The sequence below is a fragment of the Mauremys mutica genome, chromosome 12 (genome assembly GCF_020497125.1).
Source record: "Mauremys mutica isolate MM-2020 ecotype Southern chromosome 12, ASM2049712v1, whole genome shotgun sequence".
In the NCBI taxonomy this organism is placed as follows: domain Eukaryota; kingdom Metazoa; phylum Chordata; order Testudines; family Geoemydidae; genus Mauremys; species Mauremys mutica.
The window spans coordinates 7,583,356-7,600,357 of NC_059083.1; the positions used below are offsets into that span (position 1 = coordinate 7,583,356).

Consider the following 17,002-nt stretch of genomic DNA (forward strand, 5'->3'; position numbering starts at 1 on the left):
TTAGCTAATGTAACACCAATATTTAAAAAGGGCTCTAGAGGTGATCCCGGCAATTACAGACCGGTAAGTCTAACGTCAGTACCGGGCAAATTAGTTGAAACAATAGTTAAGAATAAAATTGTCAGACACATAGAAAAACATAAATTATTGAGCAGTAGTCAACCTGGTTTCTGTAAAGGGAAATCATGTCTTACTAATCTATTAGAGTTCTTTGAAGGGGTCAACAAACATGTGGACAAGGGGGATCCGATGAACATAGTGTACATGGATTTCCAGAAAGCCTTTGACAAGAAGGTCCCTCACCAAAGGCTCTTACATAAATTAAGCTGTCATGGGATAAAAGGGAAGGTCCTTTCATGGATTGAGAACTGGTTAAAAGACAGGGAACAAAGGGTAGGAATTAATGGTAAATTCTCAGAATGGAGAGGGGTAACTAGTGGTGTTCCCCAAGGGTCAGTCTTAGGACCAATCCTATTCAATTTATTCATAAATGATCTGGAGAAAGGGGTAATCAGTGAGGTGGCAAAGTTTGCAGATGATACTAAACTGCTCAAGATAGTTAAGACCAAAGCAGATTGTGAAGAACTTCAAAAAGATCTCACAAAACTAAGTGATTGGGCAACAAAATGGCAAATGAAATTTAATGTGGATAAATGTAAAGTAATGCACATTGGAAAAAATAACCCCAACTATACATACAGTATGATGGGGGCTAATTTAGCTACAATGAGTCAGGAAAAAGATCTTGGAGTCATTGTGGATAGTTCTCTGAAGATGTCCACTCAATGTGCAGAGGCGGTCAAAAAAGCAAACAGGATGTTAGGAATCATTAAAAAGGGGATAGAGAATAAGACAGAGAATATATTATTGCCCTTCTATAAATCCATGATAGGCCCACATCTCAAATACTGTGTACAGATGTGGTCTCCTCACCTCAAAAAAGATATTCTAGCACTAGAAAAGGTTCAGAAAAGGGCAACTAAAATGATTAGGGGTTTGGAGAGGGTCCCATATGAAGAAAGATTAAAGAGGCTAGGACTCTTCAGCTTGGAAAAGAGAAGACTAAGGGGGAATATGATAGAGGTATATAAAATCATGAGTGGTGTGGAGAAAGTGGATAAGGAAAAGTTATTTACTTATTCCCATAATACAAGAACTAGGGGTCATCAAATGAAATTAATAGGCAGCAGGTTTAAAACAAATAAAAGGAAGTTCTTCTTCACACAGCGCACAGTCAACATGTGGAACTCCTTACCTGAGGAGGTGGTGAAGGCTAGGACTATAATAATGTTTAAAAGGGAACTGGATAAATTCATGGTGGCTAAGTCCATAAATGGCTATTAGCCAGGATGGGTAAGAATGGTGTCCCTAGCTTCTGTTCGTCACGGGATGGAGATGGATGGCAGGAGAGAGATCACTTGATCATTGCCTGTTAGGTTCACTCCCTCTGGGGCACCTGGCATTGGCCACTGTTGGTAGACAGATACTGGGCTAGATGGACCTTTGGTCTGATCCGGTACGGCCGTTCTTATGTTCTAAGGATCTGAGTAGTCCACGTCCAAGAGCAAGTCATAGAACAACTCTTGGTCCCCCGGAAGCATCAGAGGGCTGTAATGGATCTGGCCCACAGTCATCTGTTCGGGGCCCATCTAGGGGTAGGTAAGAAGACCCTTGATCGTATTCTCCAGAGGTTTTTTTGGCCTGGCATTTATGCAGCAGTCCGGCGATACTGTACCTCCTGTCTGGAATGCCAGATACGTGGGCCTCGACCATACTTTAGGGCCCCTCTGGTACCTCTGCCAATTATCGAGGTCCCATTTGAGCAAATAGCTGTGGATATAGTAGGGCCATTGGAGAAGTCAGCCCAGGGCCATCAGTACATTCTGGTAGTGCTAGATTATGCCACCTGATACCCCGAGGCCCTTCCCCTACGGAATACTATGTCCAAGACCATAGCCAAAGAATTAGTCCAGATTTTTTCCAGAGTAGGAATACCTAAGGAGATCCTGACAGACCAATGGACCCGCTTTGTGTCTAAGGTGATGAAGGACCTATGTACAATGCTCCACATACGGACCCTTAGAACATCGGTCTATCATCCCCAGACCGATGGCCTTGTCGAACGTTTTAATAGGACATTGAAAAACATGTTATGGAAACTGATTAGTCGTTACAGGAAAGACTGGGATGCCCTGCTGCCTTATGTGCTGTTTACCATACGGGAGGTTCCTCAGCTTCCACTGGGTTCTCCCCCTTCGAGCTGTTATGTGGTCGCCACCCCAACGGCATACTGGACCTGGGTAAAGAAGACTGAGAAGAACAGCTGAACCCGGGGAGAAACGTCGTTGAACATGTGCTGCAGATGAAAGACAGAATAGCCCGAGTTGTCCCCCTTGTGCGCAAACACATGGTGAAGGCCCAAAGGGCTCAACAGACGTACTACAATCGTCAAGCAATGACCTGGAAGTTCAAGGTTGGGGACCCGGTGATGGTGCTCATACCCACGGCGGAGAGCAAGCTCCTGACCAGGTGGCCGGGGCCGTATGAGGTAATAGAAGCTATAGGAGAAGTCGACTATAAGGTCCGACAGCCGGGTTGCCAGAAGCTGGAGCAGATCTACCATATAAATCTGCTGAAACCTTGGCAGGATAGAGAAGCTCCAGTGGTTGCTCTGGGGGCACTATCCCCTAAAAGCAACCATCCCGACCTGGTGGGAATATCCCTGTTGTTGACTCAGGAACAACCATCAGAAGTGATTAACCTGATCAAACGCAACCAGGATGTGTTCTCAGAAAAGCCAGGCAGGACGACTGAGGTTCACCATCACATCTTCAAAGAGCCTGGAGTGAAGGTGAACGTCAAGCCATACCGGATCCCAGAGGCCAAGAGAGAAGAGATTAGGAAAGATGTCAGGAAGATGCTGGCCTTAGGAATCATCGAAGAATCTCATAGTTAATGGTCCAGTCCCATGGTTTCAGTGCCTAAGCCGGATGGCAGCATGAGGCTCTGCAACGACTTCCGCAAGCTGAATGAAGTGTCCCAATTTGATGCATACCCTATACCCAGGATAGATGAGCTGATTGACAGATTGGGAAAGGCACAGTTTATGTCTACACTTGACCTTACCAAGGGCTATTGGCAGATCCCCCTGGCCAAGGCTGACAAGGAGAAGATGGCCTTTGCAACTCCAAAAGGACTATATCAGTACACTGTTCTCCCCTTTGGGTTGCATGGGGCCCCTGCTACTTTCCAACGGCTAATGGACAAACTGTTACAACCCCATGGAAAGTACACAGCAGCCTATCTCGACAACAACATCATATATAGCCCTGACTGGGAGACGCACATGGAGAAGGTAGAAGTGGTCCTGGACACCCTGAGGAAGGTAGGACTGACTGCAAATCCCTCCAAATGTTCAATCGGGTTAGCTGAGGCCAAGTACCTTGGGTATATAGTGGGGAGGGGCATGGTGAAGCCCCAAGCTCAACAAGTTAGAAGCTATACAGAAGTGGCCCCGACCACTCCGGAAAAAACAGGTCAGAGCATTCCTGGGACTAGTGGGGTACTATAGGCGGTTCATTCCCCACTTCGCCACCAGGGCATGCCCATTAACAGACCTAACCAAAGCTCGGGGCCCAGACATAGTAAAATGGTCTGCTGCAGCCGAAGCCGCTTTTGCAGATCTGAGGACGGCCCTCTGCACACACCCTGTACTCGTAGCCCCAGACTGGGGGAAGGAGTTTTTCCTACAAATGGACGCCTCTGAGGTGGGGCTGGGCACGGTGCTTTCACAAATGGTCGGAGATGACGAACACCCCATCCGCTTCCTCAGTAGGAAGCTCCTACCTAGGGAACAGAAATACGCCATAGTGGAGAAGGAATGCCTGGCAGTAAAATGGGCCATAGAAAGCCTCTGCTACTATCTACTTGGGCGGAGGTTTACCCTGGTCACGGACCATGCCCCTTTGCAGTGGATGCACCAAAACAAGGACAAAAATGCGAGGGTAACAAGATGGTTTCTGTCGCTTCAACCCTTCCAGTTCACAGTACGATATAGATCTGGAACCCAACATGGCAATGCGGATGGCCTGTCGAGGGTGCACTGCTTTCTGACCCAAGTAGCCCAACCCCATAGTGTTGAGGGGGGATATGTGGCAAACCCAGGACAAATGGCTACAAAGGGAGGGGTAGTAATTAGTCCCAGGTGGTTAAAAGGCCTCTCCCTATCCACTGAGAAGAAAGAGCCATGGGGAAATAAGGTTCAGCTGGAAAAGGAGTTACCAGGGAACTAATTAGGTTCAGCTGGCTCCAACTGCTGGAGACCTTTTTAAACCCTCCCTAGCGTGGAAGCAGGGGGGAGAGTGAGAGAAGAAGGGAAGCTGCCAGCAAGTTAGGTGGAGCAGGGCTCTGAACCCTTCCAGCAAGGAAGGCTGCCCTCTGTCCCCAGAAGGGGAGAAAACCAGCACAAGGGACTGACTATGGGAAGGATCAGCCAGACCCTGTGCTACCTGGAAGGATTTGCTTTGCCCAAGCCAGTGTCTCCAAGGCTAAAAAGGACTGAGCCTGCTGAGGAGAAGCAGGTACTTTGCCACACCACCTGTATCCAAATTTGCTACCAACTACACAACAAAGAACCTCCTTTGGGCATCAGATCCCATTCTACTGGAGCCATGGCGACATTGATAACATTCCTAAACCATGTCCCTTTAATAGATTATATGTAGAGCTGCAACCTGGACATCAGAGCACGCTTTCTCAAAACACTATGCCATCACCCAAGGCTCTATTTCAGACACTACAGTTGGCCTTACCGTGCTCTCATCCATTATTCACATATAACGCCGAAGCTCTACCGTCCCTTGGGGGGCACTGCTCTACAGACACCTAAAGTGGAGCACCCACCGGGACACCACTCGAAGAAGAAGAAGTTACTCACCTTGTGCAGTAAGGATGGTTCTTCAAGATGTGTGTCCCTGTGGGTGCTCCACAACCCCCCCCCCCCCTCGGAGTTCACACAGCCGAGCTCTGCAGTAGAGAAGGAACTAAAGGGGTTGCGTGGTGCATGTGCTACACGAGGCGCCAACGGCAACATGAGATGGCTCCTGTGCATGCCCTGACCGAGCACTAGTACTAAAAATCTCTGATCTCAGGCACAGGGACGCACCGGGATGCACGTCTCGAAGAACCATTGTTACTGCACAAGGTGACTAACTTCTTCTTCTGTGATCTGTGTGACATAATCTTATCCTTACTAATGACTTAACTTTCTCCAGTATTTCCCATCCTGAAGGTTCAAAACACTTTGCAGAATGTGTTTGCATAATTTTCATGGGTTTATGACAGTAAGGCATGTTAAAATGTGCCCAAAGTGGCTCAAAATCTGAAGACAGCTTCCAACAGGGGACACTTAACAGAGAAATACTGTGGCCTAACCATAAAGCAATATTTAACCCTCTGTGGTCCGTGACTAGGCATCTAAAGACAGTAGCTGCATTAGCAAAAAGATTTTTTTTGCAAATCTAACCAATTGCAGTTAATATATTTGAACACAGCATTGCCAGCTTTTGCATATTATTGCAAGATTCTCAATATTTGGTATTCTTAAACCTCTTGCTCCTGGAATCATACAGTTACATGAGGGTCTCAGCTTCTGTTTCTAGCCTTCATCGTTATTGACAAAAGCTTGAAAACTTAAATCCTAAAGGCTTAAAAACTAGAAGGCAAATAAACAAAATTCCCAAATTTTACTCTTGTACATTTTTGGGGCCTGATTCACCATTCTTGAATGCTTGGAATTGGCAATACTGTGAACCCTTTATTTCACCATTTTAGTCACAGAAAATAACCATATGGGGATCTGGGTTTGTAGGTCTCAAGACAGAGACAGATAATTTTATTTTTCATCATGGATATAATTTTGTCTGATGTGAGAAGCCCATCTGCATCATTAAGAGTAGCTGACAATGTTTAGGCTATGATTCCACGAAAATGGGAGAAAAAGTTCTAGAAGTGTAGGGCTGAAAGAGATCTAGAGAAGTCATCAAGTCCAGCCCCCTGTGCTGAGGCAGGACAAAGTAACTCTAGACCAGTGGTCCCCAACCTTTTTACCTCGTGTGCCCCGCCCCCCATGAGCTGGGACCGGGAGTGGGGCCACAGCTCCGGGACGGGGAGTGGGGGATGGAGACTAGGGTAAGGGGGGCCTGAGGCAGGTGCCATAGCTGGGGATGGGCTTGGAGTTCTGGATGCGGGGCTGGTAGATGGGACCCCGGGCCAGGAGCGGAGCCCCAGGTGCAGGGCCACAGATGGGACCCTGGGAGCAGAGGCCTAGGCATGGGGCTGGGAGCTAGAGTGAGGAGTGGAGCCCCGGGAGCTGAGGCCAGGAGCAGAGCTAGGTGACCCTTCCCCCCCGTGGGGGCTGAGCCAGGCCACAGCCACGCCCCCCGAATGTCCCCAGAGGAGCATGCCCCACAGATTGGGGACCTCTGCTCTAGACCATCCCTGACAGGTGATTGGCCAACTAGTTCTTAAAAACCTACAATGCTGGGGATTCCACAGTTTCCCTTGGAAATCTGGTCCAGAGTTATAGGCTATATCTACACTGCACTTTTGACATTAAAACTTTTGTCAGTTCGGGGTGTGAAAAAAACACCTCTCTGACCGACAAAAGTTTTAACGCAAAGCCGATGTGGACAACGCTTTGTCGTCGGGAGACAAAAAACGCTCTCCTGCTGACAAAAAGCGGCTACACTGCGAGCCTTACAGCGACAAGGTTTTAGCGATACAGCTGTGCTGCTGCAAGCTGTGCAGAGTAGAAGTAGCCTTAGGAAAAACTTCGTAATATCTAACGTAAATCCCTTTTGCTGCAGAGTAAGCCCATCACTTCTGGTTGTACTTTCTGTGGAGAACAATTGATCACTGTCTTCTTTATAACAACTCTACTCATATTTGAAGACTGTTTCAGGTCCCCCCCCAGTCTTCTTTTCTCAAAATTAAACATGCCCAGTTTTTTTAACCTTTCCTCATAGCTCAGGTTTTCTAAATCTTTCATCATTTGTTGCTCTCCTCTGGACTCTCTCCAATTTGTCTACATTTTTCCTAATAATGTGCGGTGCCCAGAACTGGACACTGGACTCCAGCTGAAACACCATCAGCGCTGAGTTGAGGGGATAATTACCTCCCATGTCTGACATACGACAGTCCTGTTAATACACCCCAGAATGATATTAACCTTGTTCACAACGTCATCATGTTGTTGACTCATATTCAGTTTGTGATCCACTATAATCCCCAGATCCTTGTCAGCAGTACTACCACCTGGCCACTTATTCCCTATTTTGTAGCTGTGCATTTAGTTTTTCCTTCCTCTGTGAAGTACTTTGCACTTGTCTTTATTGAATTTCATCTTAGTGATTTCAGGCCAATTCTCTAATTTGTTGAGGTCAATTTGAATTCTAATCTTGCCCTCCAGAGTGCTTCCATCCCTTCCCAGCTTGGTGTCATCTGCAAATTTTATAAGCATGCTCTCCATTCCATTATCCAAGTCATTAATGAAAATACCACACTCACGACAGACTCTTGTCTGATCCCACTAGATGCATCCTCCCTGTTTGACAGCGAACCATTGATAAAGACTCCTCAAGTACAGTCTTTCAACTGATTGTGCACCCACCTTATAGTAGTTTCACCTTGACCACATTTCACTAGTTTGCTTATGGGAATATCATTATTTCACTACCTATTGGTAGATTCCAAGGCCAGAAGGGACCAGTGTGATCATCTAATCCGACCTCCTATAGAACACAGGCCATAGAACTTCCCCCAAATAATTCCTAGGGCAGATCTTTTAGAAAAACATCCAATCTACATTTCAAAATGGTCAGTTATAGAGAATTCACCATTACTCTTTGTAAATTGTTCCACTGGTTAATTACTCTCACCTTTAAATATTTACAAGTTATTTCTAATCTGAATTTGTCTTGCTTCAATTTCTAGCCACTGGATCATGTTATACATTTCTCCGCTAGATTGAAGAGCCCATTGTGACATATGTGTTCCCCTCATAGATACTTACAGACTGTGATCAATCTGTAACCCCTTAACCTACTCTTTGTGAAGCAAAACATATTGTGTTCTTTGAGTCTATCAGTACAAGGAATCCTTGAATTATTCTCATGGTTCTTCTCTGAACGCTCTCCAATTTATCAACATGCTTCTTGAATTGTGGACACTAGAACTGATGTAGTATTCCAGGAGTGGTCACACCAGTGCCAAATACAGCCTTTCTGCTTCTACTCGTGATTCCTGTGTTTATGCATCCCAGGATCACACTAGCTTTTTTGGCCACATCATCACACTGGGAGCTCATGTTCAGCTGATTATCCATCACAACCCCCAAATCTTTTTCAGAGTCACTTCTTCCAGGATAGAGTCCCCCGTCCTGTAAGTGTGGCCTACATTATTTGTTCCCAGATGCATACATTTACATTAGCTGTATTAAAATATGTATTGTTCGTTGGTGCCCAGTTTATCAAGTGATCTAGATCCCTCAGAATCAATGACCTATCCATTCCATTATTTACCATTTCCTGAATTTTTGTGACATCTGCAAACTGTTATCCATGGTCATTTTATGTTTTGTTCCAGGTCATTGATAAAAATTTTAAATAGCATAAGTCCATGAGCCAGTCCTTGCAGGACCCCAGTAGAAACACACGTGTTCCACAATGATTCCCCATTTACAATTACATTTTAAGTCCTATCCATTAGTCAGTTTTTAATTCATTTAATGTGTGCCATATTAATTGTATGCCATTCTAGTTTTTTTAATCAAAATGTCATGTAGTACCAGGTCGAATGCCTTAGAGAAGTCTAATTGTATTACATCAACACTATTCCCTTTATCAACCAAACATGTAATCTCCTCAAAAAAAAATATGCACCAATTAACTCAAGTTTACAGCCATGATTGTAAGTACTAGTGTAGATGCTCCACAAATATTTGTTTTAGGATGAAAATTTTTGTGGATTACCTTACTGCTCAGACTATAAACCAAAACATTTGTGTTCTGGAATGTACATTAGAGTGTCCAGAGTAGTATTTACAATCTTGTGTTTAGTTTTTAAAGCAGAAGCACAAACTCCAGTCTCGACTGGTTGAAAAACAGGGCTCAAAGAGTTATCAATGTTTCATTGTCAGACTGGAAAGAAATATCAAGAGGGATCTGACAGGGATCTGTTCTTGGTCCAGTACTAGTCAATATTTTCATAAATTACTTGGAGGACTGAGGGGAGAGTACACCTATAAAATTTGCAGATGACACGTAGCTGGGAGGGGTTATGAGCACTTGGGAAGACAAGATGAGAATTCAAAATTATCTTGACAAATTGGAGAATTGGTCTGAAATCAACAAGATGAAATACAGTAAAGACAAGTGCAAAGTACTACATTTAGGAAGGAAAAATCAAATGCACAACTACAAAATGAGGAATAACTGGTTAGGCAGCAGTACCGCGGAAAAGGATCTGGAGATTATAATGGATCTCTAATCGAAATGAGTCAACAACGACAATGTGAAAAAAGGCAAATCTCATTCTGGGATGCATTAACAGGAGTGTTGATAAAAGCAGCAAAGAGTCCTGTGGCACTTATAGACTAACAGACATTTTGCAGCATGAGCTTTTGTGGGTGAATACCCACTTCGTCGGATGCAAGAGACATGGGTGTTGGATGTGAGACATGGGAGGTAATTGTTCCACTCTACTTAGCATTGGCGAGGCCACAGCTGGAGTTCTGTATCCAGTTTTGGGCTCTATATTTTAAGAAAGATATGGACAAATTGGAGAGAATCCAGTGGAGAGCAACCAAAATGAGAAGAGGTTTAGAAAACATAATGTTGGAGGAAATGTTGAAAGAAGTAGGAATGTTTAGTGTGAAGAAGAGAAGGCTGAGAGGAGATGTAAGTTTTCAAATACATAAAAGGTTGTCATAAAGAGGACAATGATCAATTTTTCTTTGTGTTCACCCAAGGCAGGGCAAGATGTAATTGACTTAGTTTGCCGCAAGGGAAATTCAGATTGGATATTAGGAAAAATTTCTAACTCAAAGGATAATTAAGCAGTGTGACAGGTTACCTAGGAAGGTTGAGGTATCCCCATAAGTGCAGGCCTTTAAGAACAGGTTGGACAAACACCTGTCAGGGATGATCTAGGTTTACTTGGCCCTGCCTCGGTGCAGGGGATGGACTAGATGACCTTTTGAAGTCCCTTCCAGCCTTACATTTCTGTGATTCTCTACCTGAACTGAAGTATTTGGCTCCTGTATCCATTTGTAAGACACTTAAGAGTAGCAGCGGATACGCTGGACTGCGGGATGCTTATAAAAGACCTTTGATCAATTGAAACTGTCTTAAGAGAGAGCTATCAACTGCATACCAGTTTTGCAGTCTTTCAGGAAAAGCAGCGGGCAAGAAAAACAAAAATCTTTCAGGTCTTCATTATACATAAAGGAACACTTTGTTTCTCACTGCAGGTCACCTTTTTAGGTTGTAGGATTGCAGGTTGGGGTGATAGAGCTGGGGAGAGCAAAGCTGGAAGTGGGCTTTATAAGGCCTGCTTGAGCCTTCTGCAAATATATTTTTATAAATTCCATTATTTACTGTCCATTTTACTCTCAGTGTGAGGGGTAAGAGACGATCCTAGTTCTCCAGGGGTTTTTTGTGTTTTTTAAATGGATTTTATGACTGATACTTCTTTTGAATTTGGGGACAACTTTAAATACAGTGTATCACAGGGGTAGGCAACCTGTGGCATGCGTGCCAAAGGCGGCACACGAGATGATTTTCAGTGGCGCTCACACTGCCCAGGTCCTGGCCACAGTCCGGGGGGCTCTGCATTTTAATTTAATTTTAAATGAAGCTTCTTAAACATTTTAAAAACCTTGTTTACTTTACATACAACGATAGTTTAGTTATATATTATAGACTTATAGAAAGAGACCTTCTAAAAACGTTAAAATGTATTACTGGCACGTGAAACCTTAAATTAGAGTGAATGAATGAAGACTCGGCACCCCACTTCTGAAAGGTTGCTGACCCCTGGTGTAGCATCTTGAACTGAGTGTTCTGGCCTCAGTTTGTAGTGATGCATAGTACAGTATACTGTTATGTTTCTGAGTGTCTTTATGTTACTGACGCTTCCTATCCCTGTTCATATGCCATATGTTGATTTACAGACAAAGACAGAAACAGAGAGGCAGGAAATTGTTTCTCATTTTGAACGACGACATCAGATTCTGAAGGAGGAAGAGCAGCGTCTTCTGGCTGAGCTGGATGAGATGGAAAAGGTCATTCAGGAGGCAAAGGATGAATCTGTCGCTAAACTGGCCGAGGAAATATCATATTATGATGAACGCATAGCTGAGAGGAAGGAGGTGTGCCAGAAGACGCCAGTGGAAATACTCATGGTCAGAGAAGTTACATTCTAAGTATAGAAAAAAGGGAGGCTCCTTTGCCCTAGCATGGGACTCCAGGGTTCTGAACTCATTATCTATTTGTATTTTATTGGAGTGCCAGCTCTACTACACTCAAGGTTTAGCATTGCTTTTTGTTTAAATCCAAGTGCTCTAGAATCTACATCTAACTTGGATTGTCTTGAAAATTACTGTACCTGATGGGAGTGCAAGGTAGAGTACTTGGTCCAAATTTGTGGTCATTTCAACAACATACAGCCCTCCCTCTTCCCCATCCCAAACCTCCTCCCCCCAAAAAACAATAGTAATTACAAAATCGTCTAGTTCGTCTGCAGTTTTTTTGTACACATGGGACTCTCTGAGTCTCCCCAAACTGAGATCATCCCTCTGGGGAAGTAATATTTCCAAAGCTACTCAGGGTAAAGTTTGGAACTTGAGGTCAGTTCTAGTTAAACTGGCATGCTAACGACAGTAAAGTGTGCACGTGCAGCAAGAGAAGGTCTGCTGCAAACTGGAAGGGTTGTAGGCAATCTGTAGTCACAGTAAATGGGTGGCTCAAGGTGACATGCTATGGCCACTGAACCTGAAAAACACCCATACACGATGAGTCTGAGTCCTTCCTTTGGGAGCTTTCAGAGAAAGTGCATTGTTCCTTGCATTCTGCAGGGGCCATTTTTGGAAGTTTTTCCCTGAAACCAAAGTTTCTGGTTTGAGTGGTATTTCAAAGTGCTTTAAAATCCCCGTGTAGATTCTGATTTTATTTTAGAAATAATGTGAAGGAAATTAGAAGTGTCTAGTAAGCAGTTAGGATACTGTAATTGGGCTCCTCAATCCCTTACTTAACAATGAACTGAGTGTGATCAGAGGAAAGCAAGTTACTGGGTCATTTGGTCAAGGGATGGACAGACAGCCCCTTTCAAGAGCTGTTCATAACATTTTCAGATTCTTAAAACTCTTCCGGTGCAGAACTAGGGAGTGTGTGTGTGTGTGTGTGTGTGTGTGTGTGTGTGTTTGGCAAGGGAGTTGTTGGAACAACGCAGAGGGCTGGGGAGCTGGGAGGGTGCAGGGTAATGGCTTTGCTCCCTTGCCAACCTTTGCCCATTAGGGCTGTGCTCTGGCACAGTTACTGAGGGGCCCACATCCTTGTTGTGTAATGAATTGTCCAGGCAGTGTGTTTGAAAATCCAGTTCAATGACTAGAGCTTTGACAAAGAACTGGATTTCTAAAAGTCATTTTTCTACAATCCCTCAAAGACTAATGGATCATCCTTAATGGATTCATTGCTCTCTGGGAGCTCAGAAGTGTGGACAGGAGGAAATCTGGGCACGTTCCCCTTCAGTGACATGCTGTGAGGGAAGAAAAGTGGAACCATTTGTGCCCTCCCCCATTTCCTTACAAATATCCCACACACACACACGAATCCCTGAACAGTTCCTCCCCCGGGTGGTCTACCGGGCTGAGGGAGGGGATTCAGGGGCTTCCCTTCCCTCCACTGCTCTCCAGTCAGGGGAAGGGACCCAGAACCTCCTCCCCGGGCTGCCCCCCATCAGCAGGGAAGGAGATCCAGGTTCACCCTCCTCTCCCCCATTCGCGGCTCCTTGGCGAATGGGGAGATCAGAGCAGAGTGTGGGAGGAGGCAAAGAAGTGGTCAAACCTCTGCAGTGGGGGGATGTAAGGGGCTTCAGCTCTGCCTCCCAACATCCATACATCCCCCGTTTCTGTCCCTCCTTCAAAACATGCCCCCCAGTGCTGAGACTGTGATGGGGAACTGGAAATAATCATGTTCAGTGCATAGCACAGGCACACTGCTGAGATGGGATAGGGAGCAGAGAACTTGGAGTATGCACCAAGTTCTGTGCTATGCTATAACACCTGGTTGAGGAGGTGAGAACAGGCACGTTGGTGCATGGCACAGGCCTATAAGCACTGGCAGTAATGTGGGACAGAACACCCACTGAGATGAATAGATCAGTCACACCTCTCATAGATATCATTTCAGGCTGTGTTCATCTGCATCTGCATGGTGTTCCCATTTCTGAGCCTCCTGTGCTGCTGATGTATGCAGGGAAGGGCTCTATACATCCTAGGCCCAGATTTAGGGTAGAAGCTCTGCAGGCTTGTCTACACTGCATAGTTAACTCGGGCAAGTGCTTGATTATTTGCCCCAACTTGAATCGTGTCCACATACAAATCAGCTCTCACTGGAATACGGAAGCGCTTTTTACTCGAGTAGCTTTGCTCAACCAGAGGTATAGGGTAGTGTTTGAGTGAACCCAACCGGCTACCTGGTAACATGACCACACTGCAGTGTGGATGGAGATGTAGATTACTCGAGTGATGCTAGTTGTCCAGTGTCTTCCCACAGTTCCTCTGAGCCATGTGAGCAGTAATTTTTTTTATCCTGTCTCTTTCTCCCCTACTTCAAGATTAGAAGTCACTTGGCCCCTCTTATAGGGCTGTTCTTCTTTGAGTAATGTCCCTATGGGTGCTTCACTTCAGGTGTGCACGTGCCCCGCCCCACATGCCTTTGACCCATTTGGTAGTGTGGGAGAAAAAATGACATGTTGGCTGCAACATGTCAGAGGCAGTTTATTCTCGAGCAATATTGCAAGGGGAAGATGGCACAATGGCAGGTCTCCCAAAAGATAAACAATTAGAGCAAGCATTTATACCTTTTGTTACATACAGTAATGATCAACAACTGCATTTTGTTTATATATATTCCTTCCTGATATTTTACTTTTCTCAACAATTTTCTGCTACAGTCTGTGATCTATTCTTATCTAACATAAGGTTGAAAAACAGCATCTCTTACAGTTCTTTTCGACTCGCCCCGGCCCTGCTTGGAAGTCTCGCATTATTAGCTGTTAGAGTTAGCCTGACTCTTGATCTTCCTGGAAGATTAAGATGTCTGCTCTTTTCCCAAGTTCCACACTGCCCCCTTTTGTGCTTCTAGCACAACTATCAATTTTAAACCTCCATTTTCATCAAACCTTGTATTTCTGACTCTAGCTCACATGGTACAACCTTCTGGGGTTTAATTGAATACAACAACAAAGCCTGATTAGTATGAACATGGAAGGTGCTATTATTAATACCTTTATAACAACAATAACCTCACCCTAAACTCTTTTTCCAACTTCCACAGTAGCAATGCCTGTTCGGGTCTCACAAGCACCCTAGCTATCCTCGTGCCTCCTACCAAGGGTATGTAGAAGAGTGTCAGAAAAATCGCACTCAGCTCCTTCCCAGTTGCCTTGGCCTGAGACAGAAGACTAGCGGTGCCTGCTTTGACCTAGCAGTGAAGTGAGTGAGATTGGGGTGCCCATGGCTCATCCCCCATACACAATATTCCACAAGGACAAAGTGACTCTGAGGACTCACCCAAAATTCATGCCCAAAATATCGTTCTCATTCCACTTTAACCAGCCAATTCTCCTACCCACTTTCCACCCTAAACCACACAACAACCCACAAGAGGTGGCATTACACACATTAGTTGTCCGCCACGCCCTGGCCTTTTACCTAGACAGGACAAAGACCTTTTGTAAGTCCCCCAAATTGTTCTTATCAACAATGGAAAGATCCAAAGGCACAGCTATACACTTCGATAGTCTTTGTGTTGATATATCAAACTGCATCCACTTGTGCTACTCCTTACGCACCACTGAAGCCCCAACGGGCATCAGAACACACTCTACAAGGACTGTAGCAACTTCTACAGCATTCCTGCACAACATACCTATCCTTGACATATGCAGAGCAGCTACACGAACATCCAAACACACTTTCACCAATCATTATGTAATCACGCTTAGCTCGAGCACAGATGCTAAATTAGGCCACACAGTCCTAGCAGCAGCTATACAATCAACTCCGAAGTCCCTTCCATCCACATGAAGGCACTGCTCTACATTCACTTGGAGTGGAGCATCCACAGGGACACCACTTGATGATGAAGAGAAAGTTACTCACCTTGTGCAGTAACTGAGGTTTTTCGAGATGTGTCCCTGTGGGTGCTCCGCTACCCTCCCTCCTCCCCTCCACTTCAGAGTAAGAATCAACTGCTACACAGTAGAGAAGGAAGTGAGGCGATTCGGGTGTGCCAGAAGAGGCATGCCAGAAGGGGCGTCAGCACCACCATGAGACAGCTACTGTGCACGCGAACCCCGGCCAGGCACTGCTACTACAAATCTCTGATTACAAGTGCAGGGGCCACCATCACCTGAAGTGGAGCAACCACAGGGACACACATCTCGAACGTCAGTTATTATACATGAGTAACCTTCTCTTCTCAGTGTTTGCTCACCCTGCCACTTCCGGATTTATCAAGGGATTAGCTAACTTTTTGCCGCATGTCAGCGAATCTGCTCCTGTGTGGGACATGAACTTGATTCTTTCCTATCTTCTGAGGCCCCATTTTGAGCTAAGTGTTCCCTTGCACACCTGTCCATTAAGAGTGCATTCTTGGTGGTCATTGTAACAGATATGGGAATTTTCTGCAATATCTTGGATAAACCATATTGAATTAACTTAAAGTATCTTAAGAAGTAATTGTATTAAAATTCAAATCTTTATGTGTTATTGTGGGATTGTATGTAAATTGTCTAGGAGACATGACTAATGTAATCCTTGGGAAGTGTTATGAGCCTCAGAGGATTCTCTTAAATAATGGGCTTATTGAAGAATGAACTGTTAGTTGAGTAGGTTGGAATTGGGGAGTGATCTCCAGTAAGATTATTAGCATGCCTGCAGGTTCTTGTTTTTAATACGTTTTCTCTGTAATATATTCACCTTATGAATAAATGTGCTTGCTTAACAAGATCTGTCTGGTTAGTTAACTATAGGCAATTACCCTGTTATCCGCCTCTGAGGAGAAAAGTTAAACTGGCCTGCTTAGGCAGTCTGACTTTGCTGGGGAATTCACAGTGCAGGAAGGGGCAGCTGCACCTGTATTCCCTCTCTATGATCTAGCAAATGCATTGACTCTCAGGCATCCAGCTCCCCCACTATTTCCTCTCTTGGGCAGACACACAGTCTCTGTCCCTCTTGACCAGAGTATTTCTAGACTGAACAGCTACTTGTCTACGTAGCTGAGATAAATGTGAATTGACTGAGATCAGCTGTGTGATGATTAGAGGCATTGTTTGAGCCCTAGGTGTGTATAAAAAGTTATAAGAACCAAGTGATTTTGTAAAATGCTGGGCTTTAAGGGGAGGGTGGTGTATCTGGGGCCTTCTTGCTCAAATCACCCCAAATTTGGATCACTAACTCTATCCCACACCCCCTGAGGAATAACGAATAGCAAGGCTATCTGAATAAGCGTACAAGCATGCTGTGCCCTTACCATAACAGTATACTGCCTCCCTTTACCAAAATTGTTTAAGTTAGCAAATAACTGCTTATGAAACTCAAACTGTGAATGCAAAGTGTCTCTCTTTGAAAGAAAGAGTTTTCAGCTTTTGATGTGTGGATTAATTATTTTTTTATTTATATTCTTTTTCATCTTCTAGACTGATACATCCAACCTCTAGT

The 17,002-nt window shown here is 44.7% G+C and overlaps 1 protein-coding gene across 1 annotated transcript in view; it reads left to right on the forward strand.

Annotated features, from left to right (window-relative positions):
- The window catches only part of LOC123345853 (E3 ubiquitin-protein ligase TRIM39-like), a 45,330-nt gene that overhangs the window by 18,445 nt on the left and 9,883 nt on the right, over positions 1 to 17,002 (forward strand). Inside the window, exons 3-4 of the mRNA XM_044982913.1 lie at positions 11,231 to 11,461; positions 16,981 to 17,000. Of these exons, the coding sequence (XP_044838848.1) occupies positions 11,231 to 11,461; positions 16,981 to 17,000 (251 nt within the window). The remainder of the gene's footprint in view (positions 1 to 11,230; positions 11,462 to 16,980; positions 17,001 to 17,002) is intronic.